The sequence below is a fragment of the Haplochromis burtoni genome, unplaced genomic scaffold (assembly GCF_018398535.1).
Source record: "Haplochromis burtoni strain Fernald_Lab_line unplaced genomic scaffold, NCSU_Asbu1 Contig_15, whole genome shotgun sequence".
In the NCBI taxonomy this organism is placed as follows: domain Eukaryota; kingdom Metazoa; phylum Chordata; class Actinopteri; order Cichliformes; family Cichlidae; genus Haplochromis; species Haplochromis burtoni.
The window spans coordinates 2,174,588-2,197,896 of NW_024582376.1; the positions used below are offsets into that span (position 1 = coordinate 2,174,588).

At 40.9% G+C, this 23,309-nt stretch overlaps 2 protein-coding genes across 3 annotated transcripts; one reads left to right on the forward strand and one right to left on the reverse strand.

Moving 5' to 3' along the window:
- Positions 1-337: 337 nt before the first annotated feature.
- On the reverse strand, positions 338-17,240 carry si:ch211-235m3.5 (BICD family-like cargo adapter 1). 2 transcript variants are annotated; one of them, XM_005915875.3, is made up of 10 exons: positions 16,712-16,789; positions 14,994-15,209; positions 9,186-9,305; positions 8,275-8,421; positions 7,564-7,746; positions 5,239-5,403; positions 4,471-4,548; positions 4,145-4,257; positions 3,839-3,959; positions 338-2,486 (listed from the first exon to the last, which is right to left on the reverse strand). In XM_005915875.3, exons 2-10 carry the CDS (start codon positions 15,138-15,140, stop codon positions 2,247-2,249), a joined length of 1,314 nt encoding a protein of 437 aa, XP_005915937.1. In that variant the 5' UTR covers positions 15,141-15,209; positions 16,712-16,789; the 3' UTR covers positions 338-2,246. The 2 variants fall into 2 exon arrangements, with proteins under 2 accessions (XP_005915937.1, XP_005915936.1); XM_005915874.2 differs by having other exon boundaries at positions 346-2,486; positions 16,753-17,240.
- Positions 17,241-19,885: 2,645 nt separating this feature from the next.
- LOC102290655 (protein FAM98B) lies at positions 19,886-21,778 on the forward strand (the record flags this gene model as incomplete). The annotated part of the gene is given in 6 exon segments (XM_005915876.3): positions 19,886-20,021; positions 20,186-20,292; positions 20,929-21,054; positions 21,145-21,401; positions 21,499-21,579; positions 21,662-21,778. Coding segments are annotated over 6 exon segments (810 nt in total), but the record flags the coding sequence as incomplete, so codon positions are not given.
- Between the last annotated feature and the right edge of the window lie 1,531 nt (positions 21,779-23,309).

The window sequence follows — 23,309 nt, forward strand, 5'->3', positions numbered from 1 at the left end:
ACACAGCAACAGATGTGCAATATAAACACACAGTCACAAGATGCAGAATGACTGCAAAAAGATGTAGACAGAACTGAATGAGATGCAACCTGAACAAAACTACAAAACTGAGTCTTTGAGTCTCTCATTTGTAGAAGTTGTCTTTGTGATTTAACGGACTCTCCCACTTTTTTCCTACTAAATTACTTGGATTTGTTTATGACGTCTTATCTCAGAGCTCATTTTACATATTTACGCACAAGTTAATTTCCATGAATTCCCACAGAGCTGCTATCCAAGCAAACCCAACATGAACCTAAATATCCAGTAGTAGTGTAAGTCTTCTACTCACTCTAATAAGACCATTATTACCATTAATTTTGAATGAAGTACGCAGTTGTTATTGCACATGTTTGGTTTTGCTTTATTCTTAGTTCAGGAACCTCAAACACTGATGATAATTTACCCATGTCTCGACATCTGGAACGCCCTGTAAGTTTTCACATTTACAAAACTACATGGCTTTAATAAATCAACACTTCTGAGTAGCAGTGTTAAAGGCAGTGAACATATGCAACTCTGAACACAAATTATAAATATTAAAAAATCTGATAAAACCTCAGTTGACCGATTGACTTGCAGTTATTTAACATGACTGAGTTAAGTGTAACCACATTTGCTTATTTTTTAGCACCTCAGCTGCAGTCTGTCCAGTGTGTCAGATCCTGTCAGCTATGACACATCTGCCTCCCACTAAAGCCTGAAATGTTTGCTGGCCATCAGCAGAGGGCAGCAGCAGACGTATTGTTAGAAGCCCATTTCAGATTATCAAACCGCTCAAAAAATTAAACACTTTCATGAGAATATTAATCAAGTCAGTTAAACTTCTGGGATATTAATTTGAGCAGTGAAGTAGCGTGGGGGTGGGTTGTTAATCAGTTTCAGTGGCCTTCGTGTTAACGAAATGACCAATATATGCACTAGAGAGGCAACAGTGAGACAACCACTAACACAGGAATGGTTTTACTGGCTAGGTTTGTTGTCTCTGGTAGCATGAAGCGATACCTGGTCCCTCACCTGCTAGTGAGCCCTGTGCTCACTGCCTGGCACTGTGGAGAACAATTAGCATTTGCAATAGAATACCAGAATTGGCAGGTCCATCACCAGTATCCTGTGCTTTTCACAGATGAGAGCAGGTTCACCCTGAGCACATGTGACAGACATGAAAATTGAAGAAACCATGACCGGTTTGGTGGTGGGTCAGTGATTATCTGGGGAGGCACATCCATGGAGGGACACACAGACCTCTATAGACTAAGCAACAGCACCCTGATTGCCATTAGGTATCAGGATGAAATCCTTGGACATACTGTAAGCTGCTACATTTGACTTCAGCCCTCTGTAGGTTGATCGTTTTCATTTCTTTCAATGTAGCCTCCTTTAATTCCTGACAGATTACCCCATCTCCATATTTGTGTATTGTCTTCAATCTTGCAGCTTTTCCCCTATTAAAGCCAGAATATCTTCAGTAAATAACTTTTATCATGGAGAGTTTTGAAGACAAACAGTGGCGAAAAATGAGACCTGACTGAGGATCATTTAATGTTTTATGAAACTTTCTGTCAGTCCTTCCAGACTTGGTCAGTTTGTACAAAGCAGCTTCAATACTGAACAGTGCTTAACATAAAATAGAGTTTCTGCTGTCCACAGACCATATCAATGTCCAGACAACATGTTTGATTTTTAACTGAAACTATGAGAACAAAATTATAAAAATAACAGATTTCTTCATGTACAAGAAAACGTACAGCGTTTCTCAAACACATTTAGCAACACTGACAATAAAAAAAACCCCCAAAAACAAACATGACGTCTTATATCCAACATGATAAGGACAAATTTAGTACAAAAAAAAATTTAGTGTTTAATCACTTACTTCATGAGCATCCTTCTCTTTGATGTGTTAAATCTTAAATACTTTCCACTGAGCTACTTATTCACCATTTTACAAAATAGGGTGCGATATTTACAGTTAAACCTTCAATTGTAATTCTGTAAAAATAATGTCACAGTCTTCGTCTTGAGAAGCCTCAGCCTCTCAGTGAAATGTGTTTCAGTCTTTGTTTGCAGTGGCTCCTTCTGTCTTCATGGCTTTTTTTCTCCTTCACATGATGTACAAGAAGTCCCACTAGTGAGTTCCCTTTGACCTTTTCTCTTGGTGCATCTGCTCCACAGTAGTCCAGTAGTGTTCTAGCACTTAGTGTTCACTATTTGCTGTACTGCACCCCTTTGCCCCGCCTTAACCAGTCCCTCCACGGGGATTGGTTTTTGTCCTGATCGCAGTCTGAATTCCAGGAGGAGGCCGACGACTGGCGTGACCAAGATGAAGCTGTTCTGCTGGGTCTGCGAAAGAATGACATGCTGTTGTTGGAGGCGGGCTTCTTCTGAGGCTGCTCCAACTGCTGCTGGGACTTGAGCTGCTGGTTGATGAAGATCTGGATGTCATCCTGGGGAAAGGTGGGGAGGAAGAGGAATTGAGCAGCAAGACTTAGGAGCCGGGACTCAGTCTGGTATCCCATGATTGGCAAAGATAACATGTTAGTACTAGAGTCGTAGTATTAAAGAAGCAAACTAGTTATCATTAAGTCCCACGAGAAAACCAACAAAGTACTGACTCTTTAAAAAACATGGAGCTGCCAGGCAGGAGGAAAAGAGGAAGACCTCAGAAGATTCATTGATGTGGTAAAGCAGCGGCCGGTGCGCTGCAGGTTTTAGATATCACCCTGGGTCAACATACCTGAATCAAATGATTAGTTTATTACCAGGCCTCTGAAGAACTTCAAGACATGTTGAGGACATAATTTAGCCATTTAAATCAGCTGTGTTGAATCAAGGATACATCTAAAACCTGCAGGACACCGGCCCTTGAAGCCTGGAGTTTCCCCACCCCTGTGGTAAAGGATGAGATGCAGAGGGGTGGTGTGACAGAGGAGGAAGCTAGGGATAGGGTGAGACGGAGGCAGATGATCTGCTCCCTTTAGGAGTCGCAGCAGCAGCCAGAGGAGGAGGGAAAAGAAAAACCATATTGGTTTAAAGCTATTGATCACAGTCTTGAAATCAAACCATTGGGAGATGGATTGAGACAATGTGCTTCTAGGCATATTTGTTCATAACAGTAAAAAGCGGTTATAAAACACCTTCCTTGTCAGCGTTCAGATTCATTAAATCTATGAAGTTCTGATGGCAAAACTGGTCCAATAAAGTGACTGGTCAGTGCCTATGACCGGTCACTTTTATGTACTCAAACGGTCTGACTTCCGTTTGAGTAAATAACCTTTTCTTTGCACGACTTTTGTATTAAATAATCATTTATATTAATCTTACTTTACTTTATTTTTTTATAATTTATATGTTTTTATCTTGTGGTTGCTCAGAAACACAGTATTTAAAGAAGTGAATCAGTGGTTTGCTCTAAATATTATCTGTATTATCTTTATCAGAGCATGAAGGCTCAGACACTGAGGCAGATGGCTCAGCTTGGCATAATTACTCAGCAGCAGAAGGGCTCAGAGACACATGCCGCTCTTATCCCTCCAAACTGTCAGGACATGGAGATTTATGATAGTGCCTGTCTCTGACTTTCTACTCTAGAATCTCAGACCGATACATCAATCTCAAACACAGGCAGTGCCTCTGAAAATGTGGCCTTCCCATCAGCGATGCAGGTGATTAAACGTAATAAGAATGTGCTGAAGCAGAAGGCCCTGCAAACAGGCTACGAGATGATAGGACAGTGTGACAAAGTGATGCGAGAAAGATCATTAGACTGGAGGTCTACAGAGAAAAGTGAGTGGTTTACCTGCCAGGCCTCCAGCTCCTGTGATAGCTCCAGTTTGCGTTGGATGGCTTCCAGTAACTGGTTGTTGAGAGACATCATATCGTTTTTACTTCTCACCAGCTCTTCTTCCATTCGGTTTTTCCTGCAAAGAAGTCACACAAAGATCTTTAAAGTAAGGATTTTAACACCCATAACAAGTTAAAACTCAGGGCTGAGCCATGCTCGGGAACTAGGAATTAGTGTTTTTCAGTTTTAAAAATATAAAACATGTAATCTGGAAAGCTTGAACTTTCTCACTTGAATTGGATAAATAAACTCATTACTTACTTCGCAATAGCTTCATCTCGGTCTTTGATGGCCTGTTGGACAACTTCAGTTTGATCTTGAACGCTCTGCAGCTTCTGCATCAGTTCAGCATTTTCTTGCTGCAGCTGCACATTCTGCAGGAAGACGATAAGAGCTCTTTAGACCACAGTATAAAATACTACATAATGAATGTTTATTTGCTTGTCAAATGCAATTCTGAGGCACACAAATATCTCTGAATTTAGATACCGCATCAAGATCAGTAGGGTCAGCACTGGTGCAACCTTTTTGTCATACAACTGGTGCTGTCCCTCTTTGACGGACGGGTTTGTTCATTCCTCGGTTACCTGATCTCTCAGCTCCTGTGTCGTGCTCAGATTCCCACCCTCGTCACCCGTCGTTTCGACAAAACCCTGATTCAGCTCCTGGGACAGAGGCATTAACAGAGAGATCAGGTGTCAGCGGTGTGTGCATCAAAAGGACTTTCTGTGGCGTTGGCCTACTTGTGGAGGTGCACTCGCGGAGGAAGGGGTGAGGCTGGCCCCTTTAGTTACACTGACAGACTCGTGTTACTGCTCTGAATGTAAGATAAATGCCACAAGACACAACTGGACTATTGTAAATGCTCGCGCAAAGCAATCTGTCCTGTGTGAACACCCTGTGGTGCCTCAAACAGCCACTAGGGGGTAGATAGGTTGGACTGCTATAGTATGTGAGCAGGCTGCTTTCTGGATCTATGATTTATGCTTTTCCTGCATCTGCGTCCAACCTCTAGCAAAGAAAAAACAAAGTAAGGAAATAACTCTGCTTTCAGTACAATTGTCTCTCATCGTACAACAGAAAGAGATGCACTGTTGGAGTGTTAAACGTCGCATCTCTCACCTGTAAGTTGTGTGTTTGAAAAGCAATAAATGCGCTCTGCCGTGTTGATACAGCCCTGTTTCTTAGACGTCAGAACTTCAGATTGTTTTGTGTACATTTCTTTATGATTCGAGGACATGACAAAACTTACAGTGTACTATTCCCGTCCTTCTCATGTTTCAAACAACAAGGTCAGCCTTTTGTTCGCATTTCCTCTCCCTGCCCCATTTGCTGTTCATGTGTGCGCAGCTCACCTGTGGCCTGGATGCCTGTGAAAGAGTTTGAGCCACGCCCTTCAGCCGATGCAACATGGCCTTCAGGTCTTCCTGCTGATCGGCGACCTCTGACTGCTCTGAGCCGTTCAGCTCCTGGGTCAACGGGAGGAGTAACTGAAGGATGGACCCCATTTCTTGCGTTAACTATGAAAAAAGGAAGAAACATGTTGATATGTGCTTGCTGTGACTTTCAAAATAGTGTCAGCCGCATTAACACATGAACCAAAATATTAAACGTGCAACAAAAGTTACATAGCTTGGAGGATGCTGCTCGAATTCTGACCTACATTTAGGTCCATAAACTCTTTGCCTTACCACACCATCACAATGGATTTTAAATTAAGCAATCAAGATGTGATTGAAAAGCAGACTTTCAGTTAACTGAATTAACTGCTTAGGAATTACAGACTTTTTCATAAAATCCTTTGCAGTCAGGTAAGTCTGGCTGCAAAGGATTTTAATCAGTCGCCTGGAGATCAGGCGACTGACTTGGCCATTGAAGTATATCCCATTTCTTTTCCTTGAGAAACTCTTGGTTGCTTCTACAGTATGCTTTACATTTCACATTCACCCTACTGCTTTGGACCTAACAGCATATTAAAAGGAATTTCTGTGTGTTATACAAGTTATTTCTTCTTCTCTGTTCCTGCGAGCATTCCCCATCTTCTTCTCACATGTCTTGAATGACATCATGTATTTATACGACTGGAGGAGTCAGCATTACCTCATGGGCATATTTAACTTACCTGAGTCATGTGTATCACGTGACAGTGCTTATCTGATCATAACAAAAATAACTAAACAGGAACAGTTTCAGGTGATAAACAGTCACAGTTGTTTGCATAAGTTTTAACACCCCTGACTCTGAGAAAGTTCTATATTTAAGAGACAATAAAATCAGCCTGAGTAAAACAAATGCTTAAAAATTGAACAATAATTGTGGCTGCCACAAAAATAATGAGCTTTATGTTTTAGTGAGGTATTGCCATCATATACCCCACATGTGACAACAATGTGGAAAGTCTCCGACAATGTGGTAATGACAAACAGGAAACGTGACTCACGAGTGCAGCAACACATTACTTTTTCCTGCTGCAACACAACAATAACAGCAGACACACGGACGGTGAGAAGACGTTTTCTGCTCTCTCCCAGACACAACTCCAACACGTGACTTCTGCACAAGTCCTCGTCCAGGACTTCACTCTGTACAATCAGGAGCTTCACGCCTTGGTGACAGTGTGACAGCAAACACGCTGTCACACTGTCACCAAGAACTCGCACAACATGTTCCTGCATGGCGTCTCTCTCTGTAGAGACAGCTACCGTGCTTTTGCTACAACATTTTCAAACACTTTCCAAAATTCAGAGTATAAATGATGTATCTCTGGTGCTATAAATGTGCGATCTCATTCTCAAGAAAGACAACTTGATCATTTCATTTCCAGTCATCACAGGAACACAGTTTCCCCTCAAAACGCACGTGACCTGTGAATCATTGCAGGCCCACTGCAGCAAAAGCCAACCACAGTATGGAGATAGTGTGCAGCTGTTCCTACACAGAGCTGTTTGCATGTTTTTCCAATTTTGTCTTGCAGTGACTCGACAGCATTCACATTAGTGCTATAAGAGGAATTTTACTTTTTTCCTAGTACTTTTTTGTGTGTTTGTGCTTTACAGTACGTATAATTTTAGATCATAACACTGATACAGGATAACACATCACAATGTTGCAAAAAATCAACGTTGAAGAAAAGTCATGCTTATTGCACCTAGAGATACTAAAATACCAACAATACAAATACAGAAGAATAAATGATAAATTATTCTTACTGCTTCGGGGGCACAAATTTGTAAACTTGAGAACAGTTTGGGACTGCAGTTTCTACCAATCATCATTCAAACAGGAGAAAATTTAAGACGTTAACTCTTCAAAGCTGTGGACTGACAGATAATCGGTGCTCAAATAAGTATTAAAGGAGCAGGATTGTTTATGTGAGGCTAACACAGACAGTAAAATTGTCTCTCTCTTAGTTTTAAGATCACCTGCACTTGATTACAATGATGTTGTGCATCTACATGCGCCCCCCTGCATTCCTTTCTCCCTCATCACTCTGTCTTCTAAGTGGAGTGATGTTTATGTATAAGGTCACGAGACATCTTACCATTAGCTTTACTCTTATGCACAGTGAACTTTATATTTTTAAATTAAATTGAAATACTTCAATCAGCCACATGAGGCATGTTTTGGATGGTTTTTTTTATAAAACAATATGCTTTGACTGTATTAATCAGTAAACCTACCTCTTCTTTGCTGACTCCGAGGCCTGTTATCTCCAGGCTACTTTCCAGCTCAGACAACAGGGAAGTGTCGCCGTAGCTCCTGGCTTCCTGCAGGGACACCTCCTCCTGAAGCTCCTCCACCTGGGCCTGCAGCTGCTGTGAATGACCCCGTGCAGCCTCCACCTCTTGCCGCGCCTCGGCAAGCTGAAAAGCACAGAGAGCGAGAGGCACATGCACACATGAACGAAAACAGAAATGTGACAAGGATAACACGTCCGACAGATGAAGAAGCTACGATAAAAATCACATTATGAATCCTGCTAGATTACACAGATCCCTGCTTTTAGCCTAAGAGTCAAATGAGCTCTGGAAGGAGCTGTAATAGGAGACTCGTGTAAGCAGACTGTACCAACAAGAGAAAGAAATCCTGACATGCCAGATTCCAGCCTAAAGCCAAACATGAAACTAAACGAACACGAGTGGAATCCAGAGTTGCGGGTGAGAGATACAGTGACGGGAGTGAGGTGATTGTTTAGCGGTACTTTCCGCAATCCCACCGAAACCCAGGCTGGCAGAGAGGGAGCAGAAAATCTTTGTCATTGTGGTTCTTTTAGTCACGCACTAACCACTTGATGCGGTTTTGCTGCCACAATGAGCTCTAATCAGATTGCTTATGTACTATGGAGCTCGAATGACAGTCTTGCCTGCGCTGTACTGTATTCATGTTTGTACCTGCTGGCTGTGCTGCTCGTTGAGTTGGTCGTGCAGAGCCAAGCGTGCGTCCAAAGAGGCCAAACTCGCCCTCAGTTCTTCGTTTTCTTGACAAACGCTCTCCAATCGTTGCTCCAGCACCTGTTCCTTCTGTGAGAGACGCAACACCTGGAAAAACAAGCAGAAATACAGATAACAAAGTTATTTCTTCCCCTCAGGGAGGAAAATTCTCACTAACTCACACCACTCCCTTGCATCGCAACAAAACAATCCACTAACAGGAGGAATGAAGCTGATATTTGAACCTTCCTACTTTTACTTGGAAGGCTATCCGTTTTCTCATTTTCGGAAATGAACAATTTATCGAGAAAAGGATGATTTACCGAGAATCTGTCTGACTGTATTTATCCTATTCAGGAGTACATCCAAAAAAGAAGGTGAACTTGCTCGTCACAATTTCAAAAGTCATTTCAAAACAGATATTCCTTTTTAAAAACCTTTAATCAAACCATTATTACAAAATAAAGTGTTGTTTTAGTACTTTTTTCCCCCAGTTTCTGCTGCTGGTTGTCCAGGACTTTCATTATTCTTCTGTTTTATGTAACCACCACATCCATTGCATGAAATAAAACGCATTATGTATTAGAAAAGATCACTTTTTAGACAGACTGTTTACATTACTTAGAAGACGTTATTTTAAGAACCATGTAGGTCTAAACATGACCAGCAGGTATGGGCCAGACATGAAGAGATAGAAGTTCATTTACGACTCGCTTCACTGATGCCAAGTAATTATTAGAAAGGCATTTGAGAAAAAAATTGATACAAAAATATGATATGCTACAAGAAGAAGACCATATTTTAGCATAAATATGAAGCTACACCTCTGTAAAGTCACAGTAACGGCCGCACGTGTGCATTAGAGTACTTGCCTGCTCTCTCATGGCACTCATCAGCTCCTCGTCCTGCTGCCTGTTGTGACTTCCTTTTTGTTGCAGCTCCTGTTTCAGAGCCTGCAGCTCAGTGGACATGGCTCTCTCCACCTCCATCGCCTACACGTCCACAGAAGAAAGAGAACACGAACGCAGGAGAGTCACAAAGGGAGCAAATGAAATGAGAAATATGGAGAGGGTTAAAAAGATCTCAGCCAGAGACTGGCGTCACACATGCGTATCAGTTAAAGTGAAAATCCAAAATGAAGCCTGCCTGTAGCCTGAGCTTTAAGAAAATAAAAGTCTTGGCAAAAGCTGAGATGAGAAGAAGCTGGGGATTAGTTGACTAAATTTAAATGTGGTTGGTTATTGGTTTTCCTGATAGCCTGCAGTGCTTCCAAAACCTGGGGCAAAAACAGGACAGATGTAAAAGCTAACAGCATGAGTGATTCATTCATTTTTCCCCCATTTTCAACTTTAGCCATAAAACACTGAATATTGGAAAACTTGAAAGCTGATTCAAACACAAAAGATTGGGCAACATTAAAAATTTGGGAAGCTGCTGTGCCTACAGGCCCTGTGAAAGGCCCCCCCTTCTGCCCTCCCTTGTCCTGGACTGGGACCCTCATTTCCCCTTACTCAGCAGTTCGGCGGGGCCCTGTCAGGTCCAATCAATGCCACATAATACAAAATGAAAGGCCGGCCTCTACGGCAGATGGAGCAGAGGGCATCTTGATCTTGGTGGTGACATCATCATGCCACATTAAACAACAATGGTGAACTCGGACATCACCAGAGTAAAAGCTGGAGGGAAGAGCTTGAAAGTATGGAGGATGTGAGGCAGGTTTGTGGGACATAAGTAGAGGGAAGCGTGTGTCTGTGTGAGTGAATAAAGGATAAAAACAAAAAGCAAGCAGACACAGTGAGAAGAGAAGAAGTCTGGGTTTAAAAATGAACATTTCAGTATGGGCCTCTTTCTACAATAGAGGCACCGACTCACTGAGAGCCACTAAAACGAGGAGGGGACGGAGGACACTCCACACACACCCCCCCTCCATGCCTTCATGAGTCCACATGCTGAAGTATCCAACAGCTGGCTTCCACAGCTATAACCAAGCCCCTTGGGGGGCACAGAGAAAAGATGGCTTTCCCCTGGGATAAAGGAACGTTGGTGCAACATCAAAGAACAAAATGAAAGATTTATATCTCTCTGTAATGTATATTGTGTTTTCCTTTTTTGTCTGCGAGCTTGGTGATGCTGACCGAGGTTACGGGGGCTTGTCTTAAACAATGTACACAGTGAGGGATTCGTTACAGCTGCCCAATAAAACGCTACCGGTGTGAGTGATATGTGACCCTGAGTAGGAAGCAGGAAGTGAAAAAGGTAATGTGATCTGCATCGGTTAACCTGACAGAAAACAAGATATCAACAGAGTGACCAAAAAATTAGAAACACCTGTCTGCAATGGTCTTAACTCTTTTTGTATACAACTTATTCAATATTCTGTATGTATGCACACACAGTACGTTTGAGTTATATCTAAAAGGTTATATTATATTGAAACTTAAGTGAAACCAAACAATAAAAACTAAAGTGAAATGAACAGAAACCTTCTTTAAATAATAATATGTTAAAAAGTATTTTAAAAAGTGTATATCCATAACAGCTATATAAATACACAAACACTTATCGCTGGCATCAGTAAGTCATCCTATTTGCCTTGGGCTATTACCAGTCATGAGGCAAATAAATCCCACAACCAGTACAATCTGGTTGTGTACAATCTGTCTATTATTGGCCAGTGTCAGCTCATAATCTTCCCAACAGTAAGTGAGGTCTACCTGAAATAAGCTCATAGCAAAGTCCTAAACTTACCGAGTTTTGTTGTTTGTTTTTTAAAAACAATTGAAACGAATGAAATGCATGAAAACATGCAGGAAACTATCAGCATTTCCAGCTCATCATCCAGTAATCATACTCCCATTCCAGTCTGGTATTTCTTATCCAGTAGATGTTTTTATATTCAGTTTTCTAATGCACTAAAAATGTTGCACAAGACTTCAGCCAAAATCAGCAAAATACTAAAATGTTTTTACTTTCACTATATGCAATTATCTCATTTCCTTACAGTCATACTTAATGTTTTTCTTCAGACGGTAAACTGTGGTTTTCCTTGTATGAGACTGCCAGGAAACTCCAGTGACAAATTAATAAACGAACATAGAGAGTGATTCATGTTTGACCAAAGTCTTTTCAGCCTGGTTTACAGTTGCAGCAGTGGTTTGTAAGAAAACACCCTGACATCAGTCACCTCTCCCTGAGATTTTCAACACTTTGCTTCTGCTCCGGAGCTCCTGTTTTAACAGTCTGCACTGTGTGACAATTTGGCACGCATCAGTATTGTTTTTAATGCAGCTGCTTCCTCATGTGCACCAGGACAGAAGTTCACAGCAAATCTTTTCATGTTGTTGGAAAATTCTTTTTCTCTCTGGTTTCAGTTTATATCCTCCTCCAGATTCCTGTCATGGTCTACTTACGGTTTCATAATTAGCAGATTATGTTTTCATCTGTGAGAAACTTTCGCTTCATCTTACCATTTATCTGTTATGGTTAGTGAAGCACCTAAACTGGTTACCCAGGTATTAGCTTTTAGTCCATAACTCGCTTTTTGATAGCTGCTAGCCATACAGCTAATGATTTAAACTATTTATATACATTTTAAGGTTTTATCTAACATTTTGGAAAATAGTTTTTTCATCACATTTTCATTTTCTGAGAGCTGATAACTCCATTTGCAACTGTTTATCTATATTTTTACGTTTTAGCTAGCTTTAACGGAAGGTTTTTAGCTTGTACTTTCAGCTAGATTTTTATTAACGAATGCATCTGTCTTTTAAACATCATTTAATTTTTAACTGTTTAGCTAAGAGTTTTAGCTAAGAGTTTATATTTTTTTTATCTATATTTTTCAATGACTACCAGCAACATGGCTAACAATTTTAATTCTTTATACTTTAAGCTAATAATTAAATTTAAAAAAACAAAACAACTACATTCCTGACTAATCAGTTAACTGTTTATCTACACTTTTAGCTACCCACTTCAAATGCTTACCCATGCTTTTGATAACAATTTTATTTATCTATACTTTGAGAAATGCTAGCCACATGGCAAACAATTTTTTAACTTCGACACTTTTTCATTTTTAGCTAACAATTTAATTCATTTCAGGGGCTTTTTAGCTTATAGTTCCATACAAAAATTATACATATACATTTCTTTCTCTACACTCCTAAGTTACCATTTTAAATGTTTATCGACAATTAGAACAAACCATTTTAATTGTATAAATATGCTTTTGATTAACAACTTAATTAATTTATCTTAACTTTCAGCTAAGTTGGCCATTCTGGATGTGTGACAATCATGGTGACTGTGAATGAGACTGCTCTGCAAATATGGTTGACCACCAGTCATTAGGGAAAAATGAGTATTCCCCAATCAGTTGCAAGTGGTTGCTAGAAGTTAATGGCTGTCAACTGCCCCAGGTCACACAGGTCTCCTGACCAATTAGTGAACCTCTGGCAAGCACCTGTCACTAGACAAACATGTTTTCCCCAGTTGGTTGGCAAAAAGCCTCCTTGTGATTACTTTCATTGCTAGCATATTACTGTGGAAATTTGGATAGAAGTGACGGACTTGTCTACAAACAGTTGCCAGCTATGTCAGTTACACTGACACTGAAAAGCTCTTTTTGTAACATGTTGGCTGCAGTACTGCAACTTCTACTTTGAATGTGAATCTCCTCCATTTCTGGTTTACATCACACTTTTTCAGGTTATACAAACACTTGGCTAGTTAACAAGTACTTGGAGACCAGCATAAAAACAAAAAATAAAAACGACAGGCACTTGTGTTAATCTGCTAGCAAACAAAGCCCTTACTGAGAGGTTCTGGTGCAACACTTGCTTTGCAACAGTTTTACCCAGTGAGAACCGAGAATCTCCAAGAACCACTTTCAACCAGTCAGGGAATACATATTTTCCCTAGTGGTGGTTGTAAATCCCCCCCCAAAATTTCTTATGACTTTATAACATTTACTATCTATTTCTACTCAATGTTAATGGTTAACTTTTCTTCTCAACCCAACTCAGGTCCATTCGGCTTTTAAATTAAAATGTAATTTCTGTTTTTTGAAGATTAGTTCAGCTTTGATTTATTGATTAATTTAATGCAATTCTGTCTATTACACATTAAGTATATAAACTGAATACAGCAGCTACAATTGATTAGCTCATTGACATATTCAAGTTTCCTAAGTATCCTTGAGTTTTGTTGTTTGTTTGTTTTTTAAGTTAAAAGAAGAAACCTACTGTATAGCTTACTGAAGCCTGAACATGACACCATGAATAAACCGAGCTCTTCCAGTCAAAACTGTGAGAAACAAAAACTCAATGAATTACAGCACGACTCACCCCACCACACAGCTGTCCGACAGAAGCAGCAGTATCTTTCACCACATCAGGCAAAGACTTGTCAGACATGGAGCGTCTTAAGATTCAGTCTCTTCTCTCAGCTTCACAACTACACAGACCAGAGTTACATTTGGCTAACACTGGGCAGCCCAATAAAGTATTTCCTCCACCTCCCTCTCCCCTAAAACAGCTCAAACAGAGAGATACAAGCTTTTATCTAAATTGGCATTTTCCTGAACTTCTAAGGAGTCTGATTTCCACACACCAAGTCCTTCAGTATAGCCACAGAGGGGGAAGGAAGCTCACAGTTCCTTATTTCGTGGACCTTGACTCCTTACAAGCTCGTGTCTGCTGTTCATTCTGCGTGAGCAGAGGTTTGTCGTGTGGAACGCAGCACGTCACAACAGCAACGCTGAGCAAAACAATCCTCACTTTCTCAGCCTGGAAAAATACTCAAGTTTGCTCCAGCTGTGTGATCCAGTCAGCTCCACTGATAAGAAGCTGTCACCAGCCTGCTTTGTGTACAGTGTACTGCATTTCTGATCAGATACTTATGATCATAAATAATTTACTTCAACACTCATGAACTCCTGAAGACGTGAATCAGCGGCATGTTGTCAGCGTCCTTATGATGTCAAGCTAGTTAAAGGTTAACTTTATGTTACTGAATAAACCAACGTAACAGATTATAATGTTCTGATAAAAGCTTCTATAATATGTCTAATAGATTATTTAGGACATTTTTCTATTACATTTCACAGGTACAATGACATAAAAAAGTGGCTAAAATAATTATACGGCAATGAGTTGAATTCATTTGCCTGAACTAGAATTTGAATAAAGCTTCTTCCAGGTATTTTCCAAGCTTCCCTCCCTCTCTCTTGGATTTAAAATTAAGTCATGCTTGAAGTTTCCCTCCCCCTCTTGTTTACATGTCGTTTCCCTCCTGCTCTGCACTTGACATTGCTGATTTGCCTGAGGGAAACTGCTCAGGTTTTGATATGCAGCTCCCAGCTGACTCTAGCTCTATCGCTCTCTTTCTCATTGATCAAAACACTTATTTGTAGTAGAAGTATTTTAGCTGTGACCTTGCTATGAGCCTTCAAATATCCTCAGAGTGTGGCATTGCTTTAGATCAAATACAGTCAGGCTGATACCGGAGTAGTTCACACGGGAACACCGAGTTTCAGTGGGTGGATTGAGTAACTTTCTAGTTTTACTCAGACGGCCTGAAGCTTTGAATCTACTGCCGGTGTTTGTTTCACTGAGGCTCGGTTACTTTTTGAGCAAAGATGAAAAACGTGAATCTACCCATCCAGGTGTGGGACTCACAGCTTTGAGCTCCTCCTGGAGCCGCTGAGTGTTCTCGTTGTGCTCCAGCTGAGTTCGACTCTTGTCCCTCTCAGCCTCGCTGAGCGCCCGGGTAAGCTGCTCCACCTGGGCGCTCAGCTCCCTCGCATCCCGCTCCAGGTCTCCCATCTGGCTCTCCCACTGGGACTGGTGGCGCTCCAGCTTCAGTCGCACCTCATGTTTTCCCTGCTCCAGCTCCTATCGGAGGTGGAAAAGATAAATGCCTTAACAGGTGATCTTTAGGGTGGGTGTAGCAAAACAAAGATTTTAAAATATAAAGCAGTAAATACAGTTCAGTTGTCTAGCTACGACTGCAGCAAATGAAGCTGTTTGGCATCGTGAGAGTGTTGTTGGAAGGCATTTGAGTGAGCACAAGCACCTGTCAACCTCATTTAGTGCTCTGACGGATAACAGGAAATGTCCAACAGCTGTAATTTGAATCCGTAACAATAGGGTAGCTGATATCATTAAAGCTAGAAGAGGAAAACATCCACTCTGCTTTCATCCATTCCTTTGGAGCTTAAAAGATCAGTCAGTTTGTCAGTCAACAGAAAAGTCATCCAAGCATTAACTTGCCATGACACCTGATTGATCCAGCACTATTTTAGCTCAATGGGTTGTGCAGGTGACCCATAAGGTGTAAGGTAAATAAAGAGGACTGGGTCTGAATCTTCCCCTGTTCTCTCTCTTTCAAACTTTCCTGCCTTCTCTCAACTTTCTTAAGACAATAAGGGCTAAAAATCCCCCCCCCCCCTCAAGAAAATGACTGTTCCAGACATTTACCACACCTCTCTGGCAAATTCAATCAGAAAAGTTCACGCAGCACGTTTACATCAATTTAGACACATTAGCGCACCATTGTCTTGTCCTTGGTGTGATTTAAGTGACTGCCATACCTGACTTGATGCGAGCATCTGATAGAGACATCAGCATCACCCGGGGAAAGCAATGAGGTCATTATTTTCATATCACAGCCTCTCAACATGATTTGGTGCTGGTGTAGTCGACTGGGACAAACACATGGATGCCACCGGTTCGCTTTTATTACTACATTTTCTGTCTGACTGCTGAGATCTCGTGAGGAGTTGAAGTGTCTCACAAGTATGCAGCAAGACTACCTAGAAGGAATTTCAGTACTGACAGGTCTGCTAAGATAGAAATAGTTTTACAGTCGCTGGGAGAACACAAAAGATCGCTTCAGAGAGAGTTAGTAAAGTTTAGCAACGCACTAGCATTTCTGCCTGCTTACATTATAGTTTCTTTATACAGTTACAGCTTATTTAACGTTGAATATATTGCATTCATTATTTTGTAAACCAACCAGTTTAGTAGGAACACCTTAGCAGTGCCTTTTTTATGCTGCTTTTTCCGTTTACAATTGTAAATGTCTTTTCATGGGATGGCCAAAATATTGAGAACACGTTAATATAGTGCGGTCGGAGGTCCCAATAAATGACTCAGGTGACTCAATGTCATTAATGTTGAATATTTAAGTTGGTCACCTTAACTTAAATAAATAGAGCTAGAAAGATTTTTACGCGTTTTCGTGCGTAAAGCTGGGAGAGAAACAACAGCATACAATCTTTGGACATCGGGAAAACTTCTTACCCGCCCACTTCAAACAGCAACAACCATGACGTAATTCTAAACACTTCAACCCGAACATTTCACAGAATGTTTTAGATTATTACAAAACCTACCAGATTATTAGTTCACCTGTAGGGAATCGGATTCTCCTTACCTCCAGCTTCTCTGCGTATTGCTCATGAAGTTTTTCGCTCTGCTCCTTAAGCTGGCGGTTTTCTAGGAGCAATGCGTTTCCCAGCTGGGCTGCCAAAATAACCTCTTCCTCCTTTTGTTTTAAAGCAGCCAGAAGTTCACTGGGGTCCTGATAATCTGTCATTTCCTCCGCTCCATAGTGGAAAAAGAAATCCTCCTCTAGGTCCATTATTTTCTTGGACTTGAAGCTCCAATCATCGAGTCGATCCATAGCTAATCCAATAACACCTTAATATAGCTTCTTATATAAAGAAAACACGCGGGAACGGTGCCATAAACGCGCATCTGTGGATGCCCACTCATGACACCTGCGTGTAGCTGCTGAGTCGAGCAGAGTGTAAATGTAAGTGAAGTCGAACCGAAGGTTGGAGCTGTCTGGTGAAAGCAGGCTGCTCCCTCCCTCTGTCACCCGCAGATGGCGGTTTGTCTCCGTGGGGTGTTGGTTTCAGTCACCTGAGCAACTGTCACCACCCAGCTCGGGAACCACATCGATACCTGCCCTGCCGCAGGGCTCAGAGTGTGGAAAATGTAAAATGGAAAGACACACAAGCACCTGCATGGTGCTGTGAAACAGTGGGAACTGTTTTTCTTGAAGTTTTACCGGACTGCAGCATATTGTTTATTATAATCATTCACTGTGGAGGACATTAGTCAAACAACAGATGACGTCCCATTGCAGCATCACGAAATGCACACATGTGATACCAGTAAACTTCAAAAACCAGTGTTTCTGCTTTTTAAAAAAATATGTTTTCATACTTTGATAAAAGTATTTATTATTCTTAAATTGAAGTAATTTTATGGTACTTACAGGCCGTTTTAAATGTAATTTATTTGTTATGGTTTCATTTCATTCAATTTGGGTTTTTTATTATTATCAGTTTATCACTTTTGAAGCACTTTGAACTGGAATAAAGCGTTAAATTGTAAATAGACTGGTTCTTATATCCTGTTTTTCTATTTTATTCAAAGCTACATGTATCTCTCTCTCTCTCGCTCTGTCTCATTTATCCATTTACACAAGTCACACCTTTTTCTCTACATGCTGAATATGTTTATTAAGCTTTTTCTTTTCTTTTTTTTGGGGGGAAAAATGAGCTTCTACATGCTCCTGGTTGGGTGTAGTATGCATACAGCTTGTAAAATGTAAGATTATACATCTGCATGTTTATTTTGCACTTGTTCACATGAACAGGACTGCATTGTTTTTTCATGCATCCACGTTAAGTACACATATTTACACATGGAGATTTTTTTTTATTACTACCAATTTCTTTTAGTTTAATCTTCTCAGTTATTTATAATTTGTTAGTGTAAAGTTTTGGAAATGGGTTATATCTTCATTTTTTTAAGTATGCAAGTCAGTATTTTGTGAAATCAGGTGGAACTCTGTTTTTAATCAGGCAGCAAGTGGTTAACAAGTTAGCCTTATAAACAAAGGGAGTTTCTGCCTGCATTGTGTAGATGCTTTCCAGGGGTCAAGGGTCAGCCTCCACAAGGTTTCATGGAGCACGGGGCAGTGTCAGGGGAATAAAAGACAAAGCATCCTGACGCATGGCAAGGCTTTTGTAGTCAGGGAAGCCGCAGCTTCTGTACATATGGCGGCAAAAGCAGACGCACTGTACATCAGGGCCCAACACGCCTCGCTGCCATTGTTTCCATTGTTCCTGTTAGTTTGGGGGCAGCTGATGTGGCGTAAGTGTGACGAGGAGGCTCACATACCTCCTGCAGTGAAGTCCAACGAGGGACACGTGTGCTGAACAGCACACTCAGACCTTGAAGTACTTGTGTTTAAGAGTGTGTGCACAGAGTCAGACATGAGAAGAGGAAACATGTTTGCATTTGTTCAATGAAAGCCAAACTTGCTTATAAAATCTATTACTGAAAAGATGACTCAGGCCACAGAGGAGCATCACCCTTTACTTCAAGATTTTCTCATCTAACATTTGCTGCCTATTGAGTTCAAGCTACACAAGCAGAACCATCCACCATAAAACTCTCACTGATGTTTTAAATCAAAAAAAATCCCTGACAACAGGGATACTGCATATAACACTGCAGCAAACATCAGCTGCATCAGCAAGACGCAGGATAGTGCTGAGAGCAGTAAATAGTGTTCAGTGTAAATGGTGTATCAAACAGCTGAACAGGAGACATGACTGTGATATTCTTAGTTGAGTTCATGTTCAGCCACTGTACATAATGATAATTTGACAAGATAACAGACATTAATTAATTAAACTAGTTAATTTGCTCATAATATTCACTCCAGAGCAGAGGATGGAAGCTGATGTTAATAAGTCCTAATGAATGGAGCTGTGTTCACGTTTCAAACATCTGTATTCTAACATGACAACTGAGATCTGATTTAAAGTTAAATTTGAGTAGCAGAAAACAATACATACATATATTACACAAACATCACATATCACGTATCTAATATCTGTTTAGTTGCATCCCACCTTTCAAGGTACTTAATGCCAGCAGATTTATCTTTGGTTAACACAGCAGGCTATACTAGACCTCTGGTGACCCCTAACGGGCAAACAAACGCGTATTCCGTCCTTATAGGACAATTTGTTCCCCTCAAGAAGTGAGAAAGGTGTGATGTGTGGGGGCAGAGTGAAACTTTTTTCATTATATCACGGGAGAAAGTTTTAAAAAGATGCCGTCAAATAGAGATGCATAAAGTGTTAAGTTGAGGGAGAGTAAGTATTACACGAATAGTTTGAAACCTTTGAAAAGCTAAATGTACTACTTTATTCACTAATTCTGTAACCGAAAAATAACCTAAACTTATTCATACAAAATGTAATGTTTTTCTGTTCTGCTTTGCTTTTAATATATTTTTTAATAATTACGTTGTTGTTTAAAAAAAACACGATTACTTATTTTCTTTTTTAAAATTGGGGCAAATAATACTGTTAACTTTTATAATTTTTCATACACTTGCTCCACAATCTTGTACTTTTGTGTTCATACTTTGTAAAATCGTTGCACTTTCTGTAATTTATCCTTTGTTTATTCATTCCGTCTCCAGTGAACGACTTGGTTATTTATGAAGTTGTTGTGCGCACTCCGGCCAGCAGGGGGCGGTGAGCGTCCTTGGATGTTAAAGGAGGAAGCACCCCTTGTAAACACACTTGAACTTCGCAGAGTAAAGAATAAGCCGTACACGCCTGTCTTCATGGAGAGGAGCGCGGGGACAGTTTCAGCCATTAAAGCTCTGGGGTGATTAACATGTTTGTTTTTCGTCGTTACGAAACTTTAATTTGAGAAGAGAAACCTTATTCTCTGCCTGCTTTTTGGGCTTTTGATGTATAATGACACTTGCCGATACGCCTGACAGGTGAATAGGTAATCTCACCTGTCGCCTCCACTTACTTCCTGGTCAGGTACCCGGGCAGCCGCTGCCTCTCCCGGTGCAGATGTGACGAGCTTCCCTGTCCGCTGCTCAGCTGGCTGTGCGCAGAGCTCAGGACTCTCTGCCCGGAGCTACGAGGTGAGGCTCAGGCCTGAGATTTTCATTCATAAATCTTTGAGAGAGGCTTTTTCATGTTTAACCATTGCCTTTAATACAGCACATTCTCCCAAGGAAGGAGGAAACCATCTCAGGATTGTGGATTTTTTACTGTCTCACGCAGAGGGGTCACTGTGGTCTCAAGTGGGCCGACTCAGCAAAGCAACTGCTTAAGAATCGACCTTACTTTTTATGTAATGTAAAACAAAATGCAAGTCCTTTCTGAAAACATCCACATTAATTCACCAAACCAGTTACAGAACAGCCGATTTAGATGCCTTAAATAAATAAAAATAACAGGATATTTTTTACACGTTGACAGATGCTCTACAAAAGTAAAACATCTTCACATGTTGAGTAGAATTGGATTTGGAAACATTTGGATAGTGACACCATTTTCATAATTTTACCCGCAGTTAATTTAATATGAAGCTACTGAGATGCATTTCACATTAGCTGTAATTTATATGCATTATATAACTACAACCAAAACATGCTTTGGTAAACAAACTGATGGTTACTATGTTACAAATATAAGCCATGAAAAAAAATCAGATCTTTCTGACTCAACTTGCAGTGAAATGTGTTAAATAAACTGGCTTAATTGTCCTTTTTTAGACTCAGGAGGGTCAGGTGATGTGCTGCTGGCGGGAGAGCTGAAAAATGTACTATCAAACATATCCTCTCCCCTCGCTGTGCTGACCTCCGAGGTGTTGGACCCATCCACTCTCAACAAAGTCGCTGGTGAGAAACAGGACTGTGGTGGATACTGTTGTAGTAAGAACAGATGATTGCAGTGCTCGTGGATTTAGTGATCTTTTGCACATCTTGCAGAGTTCCTTGTATCAGAATTGCAAGCAGCTCGCATTATCAAGTACAAAGAGTCACATCCTGACGAGCAGGCGACAGAAGCGGACTCTGAAAAAGAGCAGCGAGTTGAAGATCTGAGCCGTGACTTTTGTGAGGAAAACGAAGGCGATGACGGTTCGGGTGAAAACAGGAGGAAGGCAGAGATGCAAGCAGAATGGATTTTACTTCTGCGTGCTCTCAACATGGACGCCTCCTCTCGGTTTGAGGACGTTTTGAACGAGGTAAGCTTGAAATAACAGAGATTGAGCCATGAATAAATTGCGAATACAGACTGAGAAGCACTGAAAGAGGAGTTTACAAACATTTGCTTTAATGCAGGTGAATGAGAGGCTTTCTCACCTACCAAGTGGAGACATGACCAAACCTCTTCTCAGCACCAGCCTCAGCTCAGAGCAGTGGGTAAGCTGCCAGGCCTGTTTTCAGCTCACAAGACTTTAGACGTGACTCTAATGTGGCATTTATATCTTTGCCTGTTTCTCAGCTTCAAGTGAAAAAAATGAATGAAATTCTGCCCGAGGACTATCGGCGTCGGCGACAAATGATGGTCACGCGCTTTCAGGTTACGCTTGAATCATTTGCATGGGGAGAGAAACAAAAGGTAGGAATGTTAAATAACTCTGTTCATCATTTGCCTGTTAGCTGGGTTATTTTACTCTGAGCCTTGGTTCATCTCTTCAGTCTATTCCCTTTTAATAAGAAAATCTTAGTTCAGCAGTGGTAGTGCATGAGGAAGCTTTGGACTGCCCATCTACCTGCAGAGGGCGTCTCCTGTCAGATGTGGGCCCTATAAAAATTGTGCTCTTGTGGCTCTTGCCTGTGCTATTGCCAGTCTGTCAGCCAGCTGCAGACAAGAGCAAAGCTCTAACATGCAAAGAGCTGAAGTGAAACAGAATGTTAAAAACAATGAAAAGTGTGCACTGTAGCCCCTTCCTCAGCTTTTCATAATGTATTTTTTCCACTTCTGGTGAACTCTGCTGTTCCTTATTCCGGCCCACTTTTCAACCAATCAGCATTTAACTCATGCACAGTGTCTTCCACATGGGGCACTGCACAGTTGAGATTTTGTTCGATTGCAATGGTGGTTTAAAAACCCGTCTCCAGAGGCAAATACCGACACAACCTTGGTAGCATAAATTAAGCATAAGGCAGATTTCTTCTACTTGGGTGCCCCTCGCAAACAGAAGCTTTGAACAGCAGGTGGAGCTTTTACATCGGAAGTCAGATTTTGGAGCTGCGAGTGATTTCGTACCAAGTAAACCCCATGGCAGGCTTCCAGGCAGTGTGTGGAGTATAACATGATGATTATTCATTTATTTACTGTGCTTAAAAATGGCACCTCAGCACAGAGAGCCTGGTCAGTACCACGTGTATGGTTTATTTAGCAGTCACAAATACAGAACACTGGTTGTAAAGATTACAAGTTCTCACCGCTGCCACCTCGGATTACAAAGGTAGGGTTGGTGTGATGTCTCTGACTTTTTACGTGGGAAGTCCAACTTGATTCAAGGTTTTAGCTGAAAATTCCAGCTGCAAACTTGAAATTTCCAACTTCTCACTGAAAATGGAATACAGCACGTATCCACGAGATGACCATTTTAAGGGTGTCTTTACCGTCTGATATCAGTTGAATGCAAGAGTAGTAAAGAAGTGTTTGAAACTGAGCGTTTAGTGTAGTCTGAAGCCTAAATGTTTAGTTTGCAGGGATTACTTGTTCATATGCTTACCTCATTCAAACTTTGACTGTTTAAATATGAGAATTAATACAACAGAAAATATGGCACGGAATAGGTCCACTTTAATGTGACTGAGAATGAAGAAACCCAGGTTAGAGTAACATTTGTGAAGACACTTAGCAGCACTCTGAAGTTTATTTAATGCACAAAATGAGTGGCGGTTCTTCATTTGCATCTGCATCAAATATCTCCAAAATGCATGAGAACCCTGCCTTCTCTAACACCTGTAACAAGTAGAGTGTATGTAATAAAGAAGATGAGCAGCACATCTGAAGCCTCAATCTGAGATTTTGACTGTCATCATTTTCATCTTCAAACTGAAGGAGGGTGGATGTGTGTTCATGCAGGAGTGATTGCAAGTTAGGCATTCCCTGATTCATCATCTTTCTCTTTTTT